The sequence below is a fragment of the Lepidochelys kempii genome, chromosome 7 (genome assembly GCF_965140285.1).
Source record: "Lepidochelys kempii isolate rLepKem1 chromosome 7, rLepKem1.hap1, whole genome shotgun sequence".
NCBI classification, from domain to species: domain Eukaryota; kingdom Metazoa; phylum Chordata; order Testudines; family Cheloniidae; genus Lepidochelys; species Lepidochelys kempii.
Window position 1 is genome coordinate 29,281,968 of NC_136386.1, and position 21,165 is coordinate 29,303,132.

The following is a 21,165-nucleotide window of genomic DNA, read 5'->3' on the forward strand; positions in this document are numbered from 1 at the left end:
TTGTAAAGGGCTAGGTTTCAGAGTGGTAGCCGTGTTAGTCTGTATCCGCAAAAAGAACGAGGAGGACTTGTGGCACCTTAGAGACAAACAAATTTATTTGAGCTTAAGCTTTCATGGGCTAAAACCCACTTCATCAGCTGCATGCAGTGGAAAATACAGTAGGAAGATATATCTATACATAGATATAGATATAGATATAATACACACAGAGAACATCAAAAAATGGGTAATGTCACACACACTATAACGAGAGTGATCAATTAAGGCGAGCTATTATCAGCAGGAGAAAAAAACCTTTTGTAATGATAATCAGGATGGCCCATTTCCAACAGTTGACAAGAAAGTGTGAGTAACTGTGGGGGTGGGGGCCGGAATAAGCATAGGGAAATAGTTTTACTTTATGTAATGACCCATCCACTCCCAGTCTTTATTCAAGCCTAAGTTAATTGTGTCCAGTTTGCAAATTTAATTCCAATTCAGCAGTCTCTCATTGGAATCTGTTTCTGAAGTTTTTTTGTTGAAGAATTGCCACTTTTAGGTCTGTAATCGAGTGACCAAAGAGATTGAAGTGTTCTCTGACTGGTTTTTGAATGTTATAATTTTTGACGTCTGATTTGTGTCCATTTATTCTTTTACGTAGAGTCTGTCCAGTTTGGCCAATGTACATGGCAGAGGGGCATTGCTGGCACAGGATGGCATATATCACACTGGTAGATGTGCAGGTGAACGAGCCTCTTGTATTGTGGCTGATGTGATGAGGTCCTATGATGGTGTCCCCTGAATAGATATATGGACAGAGTTGGCAACAAGCTTTGTTGCAAGGATAGGTTGCTGGGTTAGTGTTTTTGTTGTGTGGTGTGTGGTTGCTGGTGAGTATTTGCTTCAGGTTGGGGTGCTGTCTATAAGCAAGGACTGGCCTGTCTCCCAAGATCTGTGAGAGTGATGGGTCGTCCTTCAGGATAGGTTGTAGATCCTTGATGATGCGCTGGAGAGGTTTTAGTTTGGGGCTGAAGGTGACGGCTAGTGGCATTCTATTACTTTCTTTGTTGGGCCTGTCCTGTAGTAGGTGACTTCTGGGTACTCTTCTGGCTCTGTCAGTCTGTTTCTTCACTTCAGCAGGTGGGTATTGTAGTTGTAAGAACATTTGATAGAGACTTTGTAGGTGTTTGTCTCTGTCTGAGGGGTTGGAGCAAATGTGGTTGTATCTTAGAGCTTGGCTGTAGACAATGGATCGTGTGGTGTGGTCTGGATGAAAGCTGGAGGCATGTAGGTAAGTACAGCGGTCAGTAGGTTTCCGGTATAGGGTGGTGTTTATGTGACCATCACTTATTAGCACTGTCCAGGAAGTGGATCTCTTGTGTGGACTGGTCCAGGCTGAGGTTGATGGTGAGGTGGAAATTGTTGAAATCATAGTGGAATTCCTCAAGGGCTTCTTTTCCATGGGTCCAGATGATGAAGATGTCATCAATGTAGCGCAAGTAGAGTAGGGACATTACGGGACGAGAGCTGAGGAAGCGTTGTTCTAAGTCAGCCATAAAAATGTTGGCATACTGTGGGGCCATGCGGGTACGCATAGCAGTGCCGCTGATTTGAAGGTATACATTGTCCCCAAATGTGAAATAGTTATGGGTGAGGACAAAGTCACAAAGTTCAGCCACCAGGTTTGCTGTGACATTATTGGGGATACTGTTCCTGACGGCTTGTAGTCTATCTTTGTGTGGAATGTTGGTGTAGAGGGCTTCTACATCCATAGTGGCCTACTGTTACTCACGCCTTCTTGTCAGCTATTGGAAATGGGCCATCCTGATTATTACTACAAAAGGGTTTTTTTCTCCTGCTGGTAATAGCTCACCTTAATTGATCACTCTTGTTATAGTTTGTATGGCAACACCCATTTTTTCATGTTCTCTCTGTGTGTGTGTGTGCATGTATGTATATATATCTTCCTACTGTATTTTCCACTGCATGCATCTGATGAAGTGGGTTTTAGCCATGAAAGCTTATGCTCTAATCAATTTGCTAGTCTCTAAGGTGCCACAAGTACCCTCTTTTTTTTTGTAAAGGGCCAGGTTCTCTACTGCCCTGTGCCTTGTATAAAGGGTGAGAGGAAAGGCCAGGAAATTGGAAAGCCAGAGGCCAGAATGCTAAGGTAAGGGGCAGCATGGCTGAGAGATCTTTACAGATGCAGGAAAGCATGGTGTGCAGATTTACCACAGCAAGAGAAGAGAAGGTGTTTCTTCCTGTGCTAGGAGCTAAACTGATCTAAAGATTTGATAGTAGGAAAAAAAATAAGCAGAGCATAACAAAAGACACAAAATGAGGCTAAAACCTCAACAATAGAAGGTTATCAAGATGGAAAGTCTATTGATGGAAAATCAAATGGGGCAAATGTTGTACAGTTAGTAGCAATTTACCGCCAGACTGCAAGAGATCCCGGAAGGCCAATCTGCCCTGAAGAGATTTCAGCAATGCCAGGAAGTGCTGCTGGAGTTAACACTGTGTCTGTGTTTTCATTACTACATGCCCTTTCTTACAGGATAACTGTAGTGTCCCCACAGGTATGGCTGAAAGGGCAATTGCATTCTAAGGGTCTGATCCAGTTTCCATTGAATTAGATAGAGCCAGATCCTTGCCCCAAGCTAAATCCCCTTAATGCTGCTCTAAAGGGACAGCTGCGGATTCCTCTAATGTAAAGGAAGCCTCTGGTGGTGTAAAGTCAGTCTACCTGGCTTAGTTTCACCACCACCCACCCCCCCGTCCTACACCCTCCACAAAGGTGGTATATTGGGTATTGGGGCATGGCCTGAATGCTGCTGCTCTTAAGCTCTGCCAGGGGCTGAACCGGCCTCCAATTGCTCCCAAGACTGGGTGAGCAGAAGGGGGTCCTACTGCCACCTCTGCCCTCCCTACCTCAGCTCACCTGAGAATGCAGCCCTTTGTGTGGGTGCAGAATCGGGCCCCTCTTCTCAGGCTCTGCTTTTAGATCATTTGGTCTGAAATGTCTCTCCGTGGTGAGTTCAAGGATGGCTTATTTGGGGGAGTCTGAAGGAGTCCATCCCTTTCCCCCCATTATCTGAAAATACAAAAAAAATCTCCAGTGTTTTTCCACATGAACAGGCTTGTCCGGGTGCTGTTTTGCATTCAGATAATACATTGGCGATTTTACACCCACAAAAGCTGAAAACAATTATGAGCCAAATCAGCTGGGAGGAAGAATTTAATCAGAAAAATGTGAATGATAATTGGGAATCATTTAAGAATACCTTATTAGATGTCCAGAAAACCACAACTGAAGAAGAAGGCTATACTTGTAAAAAAACCCCAAAAACAAAAAAAACCCAAACTGGTTTATAGGGGAGGTAAAGGTAACTATAAAAAAAATAGAATATATAACAAATAGAAGAAAGGGTAATTTGGTACTAATGAATATAAATAAGTAGATAGGAACTGTAGAAATGTGATAAGGGAAGCCAAGGGACACCAGGAGACATCTATGGCCAACAGAGTTAAGGACAATAAGGAGGGGTTTTAAAAAATATATTAGGAATAAAAGGAATGCTGACAATTATATTGGTCCGTTACTAGGTGGAAAGGGCAGAATTATCAATAATAATGCTGAAAAGACCTAAGTGTTCAATAAATATTTCTGTTATGTATTGGTTGAAAAGCAGATGATATAATCTCATCATATTGTGATAACATTCTTTTTCTATTCCATTAGTATCTCTGGAGAACATTAAACAGAAGCTACTAAAGTAAGACATTTTTTAAATCAGCAGGTCCAGATAACTTGCATCCAAGAGTCTTAAAAGAACTGGCTGATGAGCTCGCTAGACTGTTAATGCTGATTTTCAATAAGTCTTGGAACACTGGGGAAGTTTTGAAAGAAAACTAATGTTGGGCCAATTTTTAAAAAGGATAAATGGGATGACCTGGGTAATTATAGATCCATCAGCCTGACATCCTGATCCTGGGCAAGATAATGAAGCAGCTGATATGGGACTCAATAAAGGCTTAAAGAAGGATAATGTAGTTAATGCAAATTAAGATAGGTATATGGAAAACAGATCTAGTCAAACTAACTTGATTTTTTTTCTGAGATTGCAAGTGTGCTTGATAAAGGTAATAGTGTTGATGTGATATACTTAGAGTTCTCTAAGGCGTTTGACTTGGTACTGCACAACATTTTGATTAAAAAAAAAACTAGAACCATGTAAAGTTAACATGGCACATATTAAATGGATTACAGACTGCTTCATAATGTAACTGTAAACAGGGAGTCACTATCAAACAGTGTATTTCCAGACGAGTCCCACAGGGATCAGTTCTTGGGCCTATGCTATTTAACAATTTTATCAATAACCTGGAAGAAAAGATACAATCATCACGGATAATGTGTGCAAATGACATAAAAATTGGGAGAGTGGTAAATAATGAACAGGACAGGTCACTGAGTCAGAGAAATGTGGATTGCATGGTTAATTGGGTGCAAGCAAATCGGGTGTAATATATGGCTAAAAGTAAATATATACATCTGGGAACAAAGAATCTAGGCCATACCTACAGGATGGGGAACTGCATCCTGGGAAGCAGTGACTCTGAAAAAGATTTGGGGGTCATGGTGGATAATCAGCTGAACGTGAGTTCCTAGTGTGATGCTGTGACCAAAAGAGCTGGTGCGATCCTGGGATATATAAACAGGGGAATTTTGAATAAGAGTGGAGAGGTTATTTTACCTCTTTATTTGGCACTGGTGTGACCGCTGCTGGAATCCTGTGTCCAGTTTTGGTCCCCACAATACAAGAAGGATGTTGATAAATTGGTGGAGAGGGTTCATAGAAGAATCATGAGACAGAATAGAGGACTAGAGAACATGCCTTGTAAGGATAAACTGAAGGAGCTCAATCTATTTAATTTAACAAAGAAAAGGTTAAGGGGTGACTTGATTACAGTCTGTAAGTAGCTACATGGGGAACAAATATTTAACAATGGGCTCTTCAATCTAGCAGAGAAAAGTACAACATGATCTAATGGCTGGAAGTTGGAGCTAGACAAATTCAGAGTGGAAATAAGGTGTATATTTTTAACAATGGAGTAATTAACCATTGGAACATTTGGCAAAGTGTCATGGTGGATTGTCCATTACGGACAATTTTAAAATCAAGATTGGATGTCTTTCTAAAAGATCTGCTCTAGGAATTATTTTGAGGAAGTTCTATGGCCTGTGTTATACAGGAGGTCAGACTAGATGATCACAATGGTTCCTTCTGGCTTTGGAATCTATGAAAGTCAGGACGTTCCAAGTTATGCTTCCCACAGCACTCAGAACTTGGCCATATTTCACTTCTATTAAGGTATAAATGTCAATTCAAAGGGTTTGGTCCTGCAGACCCTTAGTCACTTTGAGAGGGTGATGCAGCCGCTAGATGCCATTTGCACAATTCTGGGACCGCTGGAGTCATGTGAATGCAAATTACATGTCTGCCCACAGCTACTCTCTCTTGCCTACTTGCAAGGCAGCACTTAATTGGCAGGGAGGTCATCACACATGGCTTTGTGAGGAGATGCACAATTGGATGCCATGCTAATAAAACAAAACAAGTAATGTTGTCACTTTATATGCTTAATCTTCTATTACAGGGACTGTGCAGTGAAATGGCTACAGGAAGCACATGACTGGTTGATACAACTGCCTGTAACTCAGGGCCGGGCTGCGCCGTTGTAGTGCTTTAGTGAAGACGCAAATGTGCAAATGGAAGAGCTTCTCCCATTGGTGTAGTTAATCCGTGAGAGGCAGTAGCTACGTCAATAGAAGAAGCCCTCCTGTCGACATAGTGGTGTCTGCACTGGATGGATTTTTCATACCCCTGAGCTACATAGTTATATCGATGTAAGTTTATAGTGTAGACCTGGCCTAGGAGAGTTATGTAAATATGTGACAGGGCAACTTCCTGCAATATCTATGGGAGACTATCTTGTATTAAGTGTAAGAATGGTTTCTGTATCATTGTAGGCCAGGGATTGTATGCACTTCCCAGGGAGAGAGCTACCACAGCTCCTCCAGGAAGTAAAAACAGTAGGAGATGGTTAAGGCAAATCACTTGGGTTATAACATCTTGAGTGAGGTACTGTCTGTGACGCTGCACCACATATTCTTCACAGTGCTACTATTATGATATGATTATGACATGATTATGATGTATTTTATGCAAGATGAGTCACGTGAGATGTCATTTGAAAAGTTATAATTTGCTGAATATGATTATTCTATTTGTATGCATATATCACTTTTGTATCTGAAGTTATGAATATTGTCTATGTATCTGTATTTCAAATTTAGTTACGCCTGGGTAGCACCCACTAGACAAGATGCTTTCAGTCTAGACAGTGGGTGGGGAAGGGCCTAGTCAGGGCAATGAGCCATTAGGAAAAAAGCATAGGTCTTAGGAGAAGCTTATCTCCCACCTAGTGAGCCTTATTATGAAAGCTACAGACAGCCTCCGAGTAATGGCTGCTATGACTCAACAAGGACATGTGATGAGACCACATGTCTCTCGATTCCATCTTGGGATGTCAGTATTTTTCCACAGACTGGTCTGGGAACCAAGCTGTGTGAACAAAGGGTTCCCGCCATGTGCAAAGGCTATATAAGGCAGGGAGTGACATCATCTGGTGTTCTGCACTCCCTCCACAAGAAGGTTCCTGGAAACACCTGAGGAACAAAGACTGAACTGGGGGAAGTGCTAGACCCAGGCTATTGGGATTTCTAGCCTGTGAATGAAACACCTAGGGATTACAAGCTGTAAAGAAAGTGCAGCTTGTCACTTAAAAATCTGCAGCCTGCTTGTATCATCTCTTAGGATGGGTCTGCTATTCACACCCAATCTATGTAGTATATTAAGCTTAGTTTGTGTTTTTTGTTTATTTGCTAGGTAATCCGCTTTGATCTGTTTGCTATCACTTATAATCACTCACAATCTATCCTTTGTAGTTAATAAACTTGTTTTTGCTTTATCTAAACCTAGTGAGTTGGAGTGTAGTGTGTGGGAATCATAACTCAGGGGCAAAGGCTGTTGCATATTCCTCTCTACATTGAGGGAGGGGGCGAATTTTATGAGCTTACACTGTATAGTTCTCTGTGCGGTGCTAGATGGTATAATTTTGGGTTTATACTCCAGAGGGGGGGTATGCCTGAGGAGCTGGGAGTTGCATTAGCTGTAGCCTTCCTATGCAACAGCTGGTCAGAGAGCCTGCATGTAACTGCAGGTAGGTGCGTCCCTGCCTGTATGTATGCTGGTGAAAGTGCAGGCTGGAGGACTCTGCAGCTTGTCACAGCAGTACAGTGTGAGAGGGAGCCCAGACTGATGGGTCAGGGGGCTCAGTGGTACCCCAGTCCCAGACTGCACCCCAGGGATGACAACCCCTCACAGTGCCTCCTGGGAAGGCTCGCATGTTCTGGTTCAAACTGGACTCTTCAGAGACCAAGGTCTTTTAAGCCCATGCTTAAACTGACTCAGGGCCTTCAATCTGGTTCCTGATTTTAAAGACTGATATGAACGTGTAAGAACAGGGAAAACCCACTTGTAGGGTTTGAAGGACTGACACCTACCAGAATCCCATGTTGGAGTTGGGGGTGACCTCTGGTAAGCTGTCTAATATGCGTATAGGTTCTTTTATTGTCTTTATATACTTTTTCTGTAATGCTTTTACCTTAGGAATAAATGTGTTTGCTTAGGAGCAGCTGTGTGGTAACTTGTAACTGCTGGCAATACACTGCTGTAGCCCGTGGAGAGAAAGCAAAGCACAGGCACTCGCTTGCTGGACGTATCGCAATGCAGATAAGGGAGCTGTGCAGCCTTAAAAACCCTGGTTGGAAAGGAGTGAGATGCAGGTCTTCCCTCAGGAGAGGTGATGTCTGAGAGCTGGAAACCTTTAAGTGGGTGACCATGGAGGGGGAACACTGGGGCAGTTACTCTGGAACTGTGATGCATGATACTGGGCTGAACATTTCTTTTAAAAAGTCAAGGATACTTGCACAACTAAAATGACCTCTTAGAGCTTGGTGTGTAACTTAACTGGGCTTCACTGTCATTTAAAAATCTATGGCCCTCCTTCCGCAACTGCTGCATGTGATCAGTACACCCCTTAAAGCCAGTGATAGCTGCTTCCATGCAGCAGATGTTGAGTCAGATCCACTGATGTTAAGAGAGAGAGGAAATTGACAGCTGAGAATTTAAGCTCTAGAAGAGAGGCAGGGTAGAAATGCCCCCTTAATGGTATGCATGTTAATATTATGCATATTATTGTGGATCTGGACATCCTAGAGTCTAGAGCTGGATGAATACCACCCCCCTCACTGAACCAGCCATAGTAGGATTTAGCCATGAGAGTTTTAGTATGAAGGCAAAGAACAGATTGTCTCTGGCCCTTACAAAGGTGGGCAGGGGGAGGAAGCAAAGTGGGTGCAAGATCTACAGACAACAGCAGTCTGGGGAGTGCAGGGATGGCTTTCTTGGCCCAAATGATCATAAAGAGGAGGAGGCAGACCTATGTCCCCTCTTTTTTCCATTACCATCCTATAGACTTGGCCAGGAACATTGGGGGAAGTAGGCTGCAACATCCCAGCCAGTGCTCCGCCAGCGGGGGTGATGTCGTTCTGCACCGCTCCACCCCCCAATGTGGGTCAGTGGCTAAATCCAACAGTATGGCCCCAAATGGGGCACTTCAAATCAAATCCTATCCAATCCAAATACAGTCTTGGGACGACTGGGAAAAGGGGTATGTGATTTTTAGCTCAAATCTGGGATTGCCCCAAAATATATACTATTCTTTTCCCCTGTCCACTTCCAACCCCCAATATGGTTATGCCTTCAGAGAGAGGCATGGGCTAGTCAGGGTTTGAACATGGACCTAGGAATCAGGGTCTCCAGAGTGCTGGTTATAGCTTTGACAATGATGCCCTATGTGATCGTGGGAACTCACTCCCCCTTCCTGCCTCAGTTTTCTAGCTGTAAAAGGGAGAAGATAACATCCCCTACCTTGTAACAATGGTAAAGCACTCACCATGTGAAAAGTGCTAGATATATATTTGCTAAATTATATTAACTTTCTTCCTTGCCTTAATATACTGTTGCAACTAATGCTCTGTGTGTGTGTGTATCTGTATTTCAGAAAAGGTTCCATTATTGTTTTCATAATGGCTCCATTATTATCAACGCAAAGTCACCTGACATAAAACAAGAGAAAAGTTCCGCCAGCTTCCATTAGAAATCACATCGTTGCCAAAACCAGACAGGAAATACAAAATGTACTTATGATGTCCCACTGTGCTTGAGTTCTCTCATTGCAAGGAGGCCCTATTAGCCCTCTCATCCCCTGCGGCTAGGAACAATTCTCAACTCTCACAAAGGAGAATTCGTTCAAACAGCCATTGAGGCATGCTTCTGTATATTACTCTTTTCTACTGGTATAGGCTTTGTCTATTTCCCTCCCCTCCCCGCCATTACACCAGCCCCGTGGACGGCATAATCTTGTTTTTTCTAATATTGTTCAGGAGCTGTAGCATGTGCTGCCTGTTTGTTTTATATTATACTAGAAATAGATTTGAGAAGAGAACAACAACAACAAAACCCCCAGGCAAATGAAACCTCTGCACCTGTCCTTTCCAAATTTAAAGTCAAACATGGCCATGTGAGAGCATCAGTACCTAGTGTTACCGTGTTTGGTGTTATTTTCAAGTGAGCGCTAAGATGAGCAGGTGTTATGCGCCCAAGTCACTCACTAAGAATATGTCCATGTTGCATTTAAAACCCTAGGGCTGGGCCAAGCCGGCTGAACTTGCGCTTGCGGGGTTCATGCTAAGAGGCTGTGTAATTTCAGCGTACACATTCGTGCTTGGGCTCTAGGACCCTGCGAGGTGGGATCCAACAGCCCCTTAGCCTGAGCCCCACAAGCCCGAGTCAGCTGGCACAGGCCACACTGGTGTCTAATTGCAGTGTAGACATACCCAAGAGGCTTTGGAATATTCCAGCTGGGGGGATAGCTCAGTGGTTTGAGCATTGGCCTGCTAAACCCAGGGTTGTGAGTTCAATTCTTGAGGGGGCCATTTAGGGATCTGGGGCAAAAATTGGGGATTGGTCCTGCTTTGAGCAGGGGGTTGGACTAGATGACCTCCTGAGGTCCCTTCCAACCCTGATATTCTATGATTCTATGACTGGAATGAAGCAATGTTAAAGTACAAAAGGGGGTCACCCATGTTATGCTGCTTGCACACAATGGAGGGAGCACCAGTGAACAAAAATACAAAGTGAAACTCATGTTTCATAGATCAGTATAAATTCACAGGAATCAGTCTCTACCTGATGCACATGCCTGTAACTCTTGTTAACGCTGAGCCCAGTCCTGCAGCCTCTACTCAGGCAAAATGCCCACTGACTTCACTGATCCCACTGGCTTTTGCAAGGACTGCAGGATTTAGTCCAATGCACTACGAGCATTTTCCTTCAGGATATGTACATTTTTAACATTAGTAGGACACCTCTAGAGAGGCAGCGGCTAATGCTCCGGTATTTGGTTGCACTCCACTTTTCCACTCAAAGCATCTACTAGTGGAGAATGACTACATAATCATTGAAGGCCAATTCCTAGTCTGGCTGAAGTCAATGGGAGTTTGCTACTGAGTGAAATGGGCTCAGGTGTTGTCCCTGTAGAATAACCAGGTGGTGGGCAGTGATGAACTAACTACAGTCTTCAGGGAAATTTTTTTAAATCACAGGGCTTTAGTGGTGCAGCTCCCAACGACCTCCATGGGAGGCAGGCTGCAGCTGCTAAATCCCCACACAAAGCTTTATAGAATAGCTTCACAGTGGGATCAGCTGCAAAAGTAAGCTCTACATTAAATGCACAAAGGCCAAAAATAGCTTGTTTTGAAAGCTCTTTGCTGCGGTGTTAACATGGTCCCTTGACAGGTCTTGCAAATACAAGCATTCTGCACTCCATGCAACAACTTGCAGACAACGGTACATTTTACAGAGTTCCTTTCCTCTTCTCCCATCCCAAACTCTGTTACTTTCTTCCTTCTCCCTCTGGCCTTTTTCCTTCTCCTCCTCTGTACTTGCTGTTTTGATGAGATTGTTTTCTCTTGTAACTACTTCCTATCACCTCAAGAGCATTGAGTGGAGTTGCTGGCACTACAAAAAGCATATGTCCTTGGCAACATATGGTGCCCCCATTGTGATGCTTCCAGTAACTGCTTTTTTTCTGATCAAGTTCTCGAAATGCCCGTGGAAGTCTTTACAATTTTATGTTCTGCAGCAGCATGCAGTATCAGCGTTTGAATCTTGTATTTTTGTAGCACTTCGTTCTTGCACGGGTAAGTAATCTCCACACCCCAGCCATACTTCCTGCCGTGGAAAGCTTATTTCCTCTTTTGATACACACACTTAACTCAGCGGAAGGGTGGTGGTGTTTTCAGAGCAACGGCTCCATCTCTGATGTGCTTCAGAAAGATTTTCTGAAGTGCTTGCCCTGGTTTACAGGAGGTGAAGGAAAGTCACTGCTGGTTGAAAATCAGGAAAGGGATCTTTCATGTTAATAAGCAGAACCTTTTTGTCATTTCCCTATACATGGTTTTGAAAAATAAATAGGGTGAAAAACAAATCCTGCTTTTCAAGTGTGTGTGGGGAGGTGGAATTTACAAGGGGTAGTTAGCCCTCTGGCACAAGGGAATCCATGCAGAGGTGGGGCAAGAGGGTTTGGTCTGCTCATGTGCTGAGGGAACCCTGTTGCTAGGGCCCTACCAAATTCACGGTCCATTTTGGTCAATTTCACAATCATAGGATTTAAAAAATCATAAATTTCACTGTTTCATATATTTAAATCTGAAATTTCACGGTGGTGTAACCGTGGTGGGTCCCAACCCAAAACAGTGTCATGGGGGGCAGGAGCGCAAGGCTATTGCAAGGTGGTCATGGTATTGCCACCCTTATTTCTGTGCTGCTGCCTTCAAAGCTGGGAGGCCGGAAGGCAGCTGCTTGTCAGATGCCCAGCTCTGAAGGCTGTGTCACTGCCAGCATGCCATACTATGCCGCCCTCACCTCTGCGCTGCTGCTAGCGGCAATCCCGCCTTCCGAGCGGGGCTCTCAGCCAGCAGTTGCTGCTCTCCAGCTGCCCAGCTCTGTGAAATCTGCTCTCCCCTACAATAGCAAGATTTCATGGGGGAGATCAGATTTCACGGTCCCTGATGCATTTTTCACAGCAGTGAATTTGGTAGGGCCCTACCTATGGTGGGTCAACATCCACTGCTTGCATAGAAGGGGGGAATGCTGTCTCTTTGGTACCATTCCGAGCCATGAGCTTCATAGAAGCCCTTCTGCATTATCTCCATCTGGAAGGGGGCGGATGATGTTTTAGAGACAGGACGAGAGCTAGCGGTTAGTGGAGCAGGGAAAGCTGCTGTGCTCCATGGCAGTCTCCTCCTCAGCCCATGAGCGGGTATCCGAGCAGGTGTCCTAGCCGGAGCTGATACTGGCAGCATTAACCCATGCAGATTCCCTTTCCTGTCTGCTGCCCGGGGACTCCGGTGCCTGTATTAGGATGCAAGCAGAGAGATCGCTCTGCACCTGAAAGCTGTACAACCCCCTACCCCTCCATGTAGGGACCAGCAGAAAAGTGCTGATACTGGGATAGCTTATTCCCATTTGGGAAGGGGACTAAACTCTACCAGTGTAAGGCACCTTTGTACCAGTATAGCTGCATCCACGCTGGGGCTTGTACCAGTCTAACTAGATCAGTAAAAAGTCCCCCCTTGGCCCAACTGAAATAGTGAGACTGATACAATTTCCTTGTGTCAGCCAGCCTTTATGCTCCTTTACCCTAAGGCCCCTTTACGCTGCTCCATGAGAGTAAAGAGCCAATGAGTGAGTGTAACTGTAATTTATGCCCATTTTAAGGCTACTTCATGTTTCCAGAACAGTGTAAAGGGACTTGCGGATACCTGAGAATCAATCCCACTGTGTAGGCAACTACCATGAGAGGTCAGAAGGCAGTTAACAAAACTGCAACAAAATTCAAAAAGTTACACCGGCAGGTACCAGTTGTCTTCAAGCTGTGCCTCCTTCACAATTATGCAACTGTCCCAGCATCAGCTGAGAGACAATTATTTGCCCCATCACTGCCCACTGTTTTAATGCTAGAGCAAGGAGTCCATATAGCACAGCACAAATTGTTTGGTGAATGCTTGATGAGCAAATAAAATGGAATTGAAAGTTCTGACTCTGCTAAAGCAAGTGACACCCAAATAACTTTTGCCTTCTTACTTGCAGATTCCATCAAGAACAGACTAGGGACATCACAGTTTCTGCGTGTTGCAGAGAAAACGACTGTCAGCCCAAGTTCAACACAAGCAATAGTACAGCTATGAAACAATTACTGCCAGAACATAATGTTCCAATACATACAGTGAGTACAATACACGTTGTTGAGGTCTATAGACATGATAAGGATATTTATAAGAAACCCATCTCTCGTATACCTGGATAGTCAATGTCAGAAATAAGATGGACCAAAATGAAATATGGTTAGAAATATGTGCCTTAAAGACTGCGTAGAAAACTACTTAATTATTCTTATGAATCTGAAAATTTTATACATCAAGATTATTTTAAAATGCTTCCAGATTTAACTTAAATACAGTAATGAATGTTGATGCTTACAATAAATAGCCATTCTCTGCAAAGTGCTAAATATCATGGCAAGAATATAATATTCTCCTGTACATACTATAGACAGAAATGGTAACCATTTGTATATTTGCTTCATGTAAAGTCTCTGACAACAACTGCACATTCATATGACTGCAAACTTCTTTTAACTTGCGTTCTTTTTGTAAACATGCCAGAAAAAAACCATATTTTTGCACACTAGTCTGAGAATTACAATAAAGATTTCTTTTTAATGAAAAAGCATTGTGATTTTATTTGAGAATGGCCTTACTAGGTAACTCATCCATTCTAGGTATATACAGGACCTCATTGTTCATATTAGAATATATGTTTTCTTGTTTTTCCAGTTTGGATCATTAAGGAACTGCTCTGACTCTTATTCCTTAGTTACAAGATAGTTGTTCTCCACGTTCAAATAGAGTTCTTATTTGTTCTCTCATCAGAAAAATAACAGGAACTGTTGCCACTTTCCAGCCCTTATAAAATATGATTGTAAGACGAGCCTGACAATAGCCTTAATTGTGTGACCTCATTATCATGAATTCAGATGTTTCACTATGTCCTTTCCTCCCCCCACCAAATTTGGAAAACTTTTAGTTATTTTCATCAGCTCAGATTGTTGGAGTTTGCCAAAGAGTCCAGAAAAACCCTACTTCATTTTGGCCCCAATTCAGAAAAGCACTTAAGCATGTGCTTAACTTTAAACACACACTTAAGTCCCACTGAACGATGTTAAGCACGTGCTTATGTGCTTTGTTGCATCAAGCCTTTTGGCGGGCATGATGACTTTAGGAATTCTGCAGCCGAGTGGGCGTGGGGCATGCCCGTTTGTGGTCTGATCAGTGCTCTCTGAGTATTGCACAGCACACTCCATTCCCATTGATTTTATTGGGAGAAACAAACACTCAATCTCCTGAAGGAAGTTCTCAGCGCCTTGTTGGATCTGGCCCTTGTCACTTCACTCATAATGCTCCTCCAGCTCTCAGCTGTTTTGTTATAGTGCTAGTGGGTAAGAGGCCCAAAAGTGCCAAAGTCCCTGAGACACAGTGGGAATTTTCTTTGTTTTGTATTAATACTGTTTGTGCCTCAGTTTCCCCTATGCACAGTTAACAAGGTGGCAGGAAAAGGTGGTTTATTCTTTGTAGTGATCCAGGTGTGACTGACAACTGGCTGTCTAGCGTCCCATGCCCATGACAAACCCAGAGGACAATGGCTCGGACATTTGGTGCCTAGCAACTAATGACCCAGAACTGCCGATGCCCTTTCCAGGAAGCTAGCCAGTTTTGGCCAGCGGGAGAACAAAGAACTGAGGTAGATGGCCAGGTGACCTGTTCTGCCGGGAATCAGAACCAAGGTTGGAGGAGGGGCCCTTGGGTTAATGGTTAGTGTGGGCTGCTGGAGAGTCATTCCAGTCTGAAGAGGTCGGGGGTGCATTGCTCCCTTTGCATGTGCGAGTCTTCCTCAGGGGTCCAAGTCGAGTGGACTCACTGAGGGGAACTCATGGAGTCAGCCGAGGTGCTGAAGGCTCCAAGGTTCAGACCCAGGAGGTGGTGAAGCCAACGGGTTTACCCCAGTGAGTGTGTGAGAGCACTGGACCTGTAGATCTGTTACAGTCCCATTTTCAAAAGTGAATGAAGCTCTTAGGGCCAGATTTTTAAAGGTATATAGGTGTTTAACTCCCATTGAAATGCTCACCTAAATACCTTTGGGATCTGGGCCTTAGGTTCTTAAGTCACTTAAGTATTTTAGAAAATGTTACTGAGTGTGTAATTTCTGGGAATACAACAAAAGATTTATTGATGAGTTTGAGTTTTGTCTGAATGTACACAGCTTCCTTTTGTTGGCCTTCCAAGTTAGAATAGTGCAAGGTTTTCCCCCCTTCAGCCCTCCATCCTGGAGTCATGGACTGTAAGCTGTAAGGTTCTCCTTAACCTCTGAGGATAGGACAAGAAGCAATGCGCATAAATTGCAGCAAGGGAGGTTTAGTTGGATGTTAGGAAAAACTTCCTAACTGTCAGGGTGGTTAAGCACTGGAATAAATTGCCTAGGGAGGTTGTGGAATCTCCATCATTGGCGATTTTGAAGAGCAGGTTAGACAAATGCCTGTCAGGGGTGGTCTAGATAATACTTAGTCTTGCCATGAGCTTAGGGGACTGGACTAGATGACCTCTTGAGGTCCCTTCTAGTCCTACAATTCTATTAATGGGCCAGGCCAGCAGAGGTTGTTTCACTGGGCTGTAATGTTTATGGGCAGATTCCTGCTATCCTCATTACATCCAATTTCCTGTTCATTTTAATGGGAATCTGCACTGTGTAGGGATTTCAGGATTTAGCTCACTGTAGTTTTAACTTTACCATGTGACTTTCAAATGCTTTAATATGATTTAGAGCCAACCGGGGAAAACCACATTCACTTGTTTGTGACACCAATGCACAGCACAAGAAGGGAGCTCAATCACTAGGTTTGACAAACCAGGCCAGTCTGAGCAATGTTTGCTACAGAAAGAAAAAACCCTGGAGGTTAAGGCCATTGATAGCCATGAGAGACAACAGAGAAGCCAGGTAGATTTACTATCTCAGTGCTGAAGCATTTGATTACTATCATTTGTTTAAGCAATCTACCTCAATAGGCAACAACGTTATAACAAGACAAAGGAACAACACCCATAGCGTTTTATGGAGATTGTGGTTCTGTTATCCCTGGGAATGTGTTTAGTTTATGATAATGATGCCCCCTGGCGTGGGCTTTATTGCGCATGTAAAAATTATTTATCATCAGAAGGAAAAGGAGTGCTCTGCAGGAAGAAGATGAAAACAGTTGAGAATATTAAGCAGACATTTAAAAAAATCATGTTTATTAAATTAACTCCTTAGAATTTTTATGAGCTAATGAGTTTAAATAGATTCATACTCTCATCTCTGTGCTATAGAACAAATCCCAAGGGGTGTTTCACATTGACTTGTATATTTTTAATGAACTGGCAGCTTATGCTTAAAAAAGCTAAATGTGTCTAACATATAAAAGAACCCCCATGGACGTATACTTATGAATTGTTTAATTGCTGTACATGATGATAAGATAGGATGATTCTAAATGGCACATGAATACCAGTGCACTTTCTTTCTTGTATTCCTTCACTGAGAATGGTTTAAAACTGCTTGCCTAATGCAAGCCAATGTACTGAGACAGCCCAAGTCACGCTGTTCGACTGCTAAACTTAGGCTGCCTACAGAAAGCCAAAAGGATGGTTTTAAGATCTTCCAATAAATAGCAAGAGGTGGTGTTGTCTAAGCCAGCTGGCATAACTCTTGCCATGGAAATCAAGAAAGCTGGTTCTCTGAGACAAATGGAAGAGAAATAATTTGCTATGCTAGAAACATGAAGGACCTGAACCTGTGAAGTGCGGAGTGCCAGTCAAGAGCGCACAGCCATTCGCGGGATCATGCCCCTAGCAAGTACTTGCCTGTTGCCAAAGGGACAGTCAGATTCATTGTGGGGGCTAAGACAGCAGTGTTCCCAACTCTTGTGATCTGATTGTGAATTTCACAATATTTGGTAGGTTGTTGGGTTTTTTTGGTGGAGCCAGGTGAACCCAAGAGAATCTCGGTTTTCATTTAAAAATTAAGTGGGTTTTGAGCCCTCATAGTTGCAGAGAAAAAACCTGAAAACAAGAGTCCTAAGGGTTCTAATGCTAGAAGGCAAATAGAAAGAACCCCAAATGTATTTTTTTTAAATCCCATGATTTTCAGAGGGGAGGGAGAGCTGACTGACATTTTTGCACACTTGGGGTTGCCAATCCTATGTGTGTGTTTGAAAAATATATTTGGGGGGGGAGACCATTTTTCTCAAGGAAGCCTACACCCAACTGAAGAAGTGAAGTGTTTAAATAAACATTAGAGTATTAACGATAGTGCAGGCATTTCCTGCATAAAGCTTTGTAAATGAACATTTGGAAGCCTGCTGAATGACCTGTGCTGGTGCTCTCTTTTGGAGGAATTAAAAGATACCATTTTCCACTGTGTGCTTTGCCACTCTGAAACAATCAAGAATACTCCCTGTTATGCAGTAGAATAATTAAAAATTCATTTGGGGCATGATGTATCTGAGAGAGAGAGAGAGGCCTTTGCAGGACACAGAAAAGAGAAAGGGCTGCAAAACCAAGAAAGTGGAAACATACAAGGCATGGATGAAAATTAGGTAAGAGAAGATAGGCCAGGAAGGTGGGGAGAGACATGTTTACGAAAAACACTGAATATCTGAACAGGGAGAGGAGAGAATGCTTCTGTGCACGAGGCTTTTCATTTTTGCATGACTCCTGAGTGATTTTGCTTCTGGAACGTCTCAGGCATCAGTGACTTGTGGGAAGCAGAATGGGCTGCTTCTGTTACAATCAGATGTAAACAGCTTGCACAACTTTTCTTTTTACATTGACGTGCAGCACACGTTTGTAATAACTTTAATTCAGAGGTAGACTTAATTGACTCTCTACCTGAAGAAAGTGAAGTCGTTCTGGCATCATGCCACCTGGTAGCTCCAAGGTGGGCCTACCAGTCACATTGCATAAGGTTGATACGCGACCGAGAAGTGGTTGATTTAGCTGTGTTTTATTGAGAGACTTATTATCTGTTAAATGGCAGATTTAGGAATACACCTCCATGCCCTATGAAGTTCAGCAATACCAGCAGAGCCCAAACTTTGAGAGAAAGAGAGAGAATGGGATCTTGCAGCAGGGAGATCAGGGCTGTATCAGAATTTTCTGTTTTACAGGGTCAGTACCTCAGTGTCTCATCCTTGTTCTGAACCATTGTTAGTAAACACGCCGTGGGGAATCTGAACCAAATTTCAGCCACTGATTAACATGTGAGTGGAATGATCTCCAGTGTGTATTTTGGGTTTCCATATTGTGGGTTTTTTTGTTTGTTTGTTTATTTTTTTGAGAAGTTGTGAAAACCAGAATACTGAAAAAGCCTGGTTCCCGCACTGAACCCATTTGCTGCCCCTTGTCGCTGCCTGAGCAGACATCAGAGATAATCAGCCACTCATCACTGACTCTCTCCAATTCATTTGCATACCTGGAGAGCGTCACAATTGCCCCGAATGTCATGGCAATGACTGCCTTGGACGCAGGGGTGCTGGAACTGCTGCGGGTACAGCAGCCGCACCCCCTGGCTTGAAGTGGTTTCCATCCTATCGAGGGTTTACAGTTTTGTTCAATGTCTCTCAGCACCCCCACAGTACAAATTGTTCCAGTGTCACTGCTTGGATGACTAGTTTGCCTCAGATTACCGTAACATTACAAAGAGAAGTCCTAGGTCCAGGAGGAGTTGTAATGAAAGCACACGGCTGTTGTATAAACTCCAACGTGATCCTTTGGATTTGTACTGGGGTAAGTTACACTCTTTGTTTTCAAAGGGTAAATGTTTGTTATGTTCCTCTCAAAGGGCTACACGAAAATCCCAGCTCCATTTCAAGTAGATTGTTGCTTCTTAACAAACTGGGGGCTATGGCTTTTTGGATATGTACCTTTTTTCAAAAGTGGGAAATTATAGATAAACCTCTACTCAGTTTTCTGTTACACAATTTAAAAAAACATGAGTTTTCCTGCAACTTCTAAATTATCTGTTGTTTCCCAACTCTCTGAAATTTGTGTATTTCAAATACATTTTTTAAACTTTTCATGACATGAAAACTTTCCCTCAAAATCCAGGAAGATATTGAATTCATGCTGACTTGTTTACATATGTTGACATTCTATTAACCATACTGCTGCAATTTAAATAACTGTGTATAGAAAGTAGAACTATTATTGTATACCTAGTTTTATGACACATGCACAATATTTTCCTTCTATTAAAAAAAGGAAATTCTCAAACAAAAATTTGTATTTAATATTAGTTTAAGGTTTCCTTCAGCAATAAACTAAACTATAAAAAATTCAGAAATTCACAATACACATTGTGTATTTAAGGGTTAAAAAGCTGCAGTCAAACACTCCCAAATTAGGAAATGCAAGAATGAACATTGCCCATGAAATCTTAATTCAGTCCTCCTGTTTGTATGCACTACGATACAGTCTTTAATTACCACCACCCTGGAGACTTGGATTATTTTCCTGCCTCTGCCACCAAGTTCCTATGTGTTGCTCGGCAAGTCACTTGCACCAAACTTTTCACAGGTAGTCACTTCTACATTTAATTAAAGACTGTACCATAATTAATATACAAGAAGGCTGAATTAAGGTTACATTGCATGGGCAACATTAATTCTGGAGTTTCCTAACTTGTGTGTGTCTGACTTTGCAGCATTTTAATCCTTCATTTTGTATTTCCTAATCTGTTATGGTTTCGTTTATTGATGAGAGCTACCTTAAATATTAACAAGAGGTTTTTTCTCCCCTATATATATATATATAGTTTCTGGCCCTAATGATTACAAAGAAAGTCTTCTAAATGTGAACAGAGCACAACCCAATGTTGTGGTGAGAATCTGCAGCAGACAGAGGGTCTGTGGTAATAGCCATAAGAGAGATCTGAACTCCCCTCATTCATCTTAATGGGGTGCTCACTGAAAACTGTGTTTAGAGGACAATTCAAGTCTCACCATTGTTTACAGTTTATTTTACAGGCATGAGGTATCGGAGGAATTCTGAGCCTCTTCATATCCTGGGGAGATGAGAACAGGAAATCCCAGATAAGCAGAGACCCAGAGAATCTACTATATTGTCTCTGCAATAGCCAATTTCATCTCACCTTGGTCTCAGCTACCCATCTGACTGAGTATTGCAAGGCACAAAAATACCCAAAAGAGAACAGATGGCTCAGAGGACTGCAAGCAAGTTACTCCACAGATGAGACCCAAGAGACAGTGATTGACAAGAAAAAGAGTCAGGTCTCTCTGAAAAGTTTGTTTTGTAAAATTTAACATTAAAAAGTCTTTTTAAATGTATTATCTTCTTTCCTCCTTTTAAAAACACCTTTAGAAATCTTTTGGAGATAAATTAATGTGTTTTTCTTCTGATCTGCCACCGGGCTCCCCTTCCGCCCCAATGCAGTGACCAGGAAAGAGAAACTCAGGCAGGGAAGAAGCAGGACCAGGGAAAGGATCTAAAGGTGAGAAGGGAAAGTTGGAGGGAAGAGACACTAGGGGTGGGAGTGAAAGCAGAAGGCTCCAGAATGGCAGAGAGAGGAAGCAGCAAGGTCCCAGGCCAAGGAGATGGGGGGATGGTTTGGGGAGGGAGGAAAGTTATTAGCCCCAGAGGGGAGCAGCAAGCTCCGGAAAGGGAAGTAGGCTCAAAGATTCCAGGCAGGAGAGCGAAGCAAAAAACCAAGGGCTGGTGGGTTGCGGTTGAGGTGTGTGTGTGTTGTGGGGGGGGTACTAAAAGCTCTAGGTGCAATAGAGTTTATTTACTATGCGGCAGAATTGCACCTCCCATCTTTAGGATCA

At 42.9% G+C, this 21,165-nt stretch overlaps 1 protein-coding gene across 1 annotated transcript in view; it reads left to right on the top strand.

The window, feature by feature from the left end:
- Positions 1–20,605, top strand: part of SUSD3 (sushi domain containing 3) — a 63,243-nt gene extending 42,638 nt beyond the window's left edge. The window contains exons 5-7 of the mRNA XM_073351573.1: positions 13,323–13,458; positions 18,947–19,108; positions 20,335–20,605. Of these exons, the coding sequence (XP_073207674.1) occupies positions 13,323–13,458; positions 18,947–19,108; positions 20,335–20,352 (316 nt within the window). The 3' untranslated portion in view covers positions 20,353–20,605. The remainder of the gene's footprint in view (positions 1–13,322; positions 13,459–18,946; positions 19,109–20,334) is intronic.
- Positions 20,606–21,165: the final 560 nt, after the last annotated feature.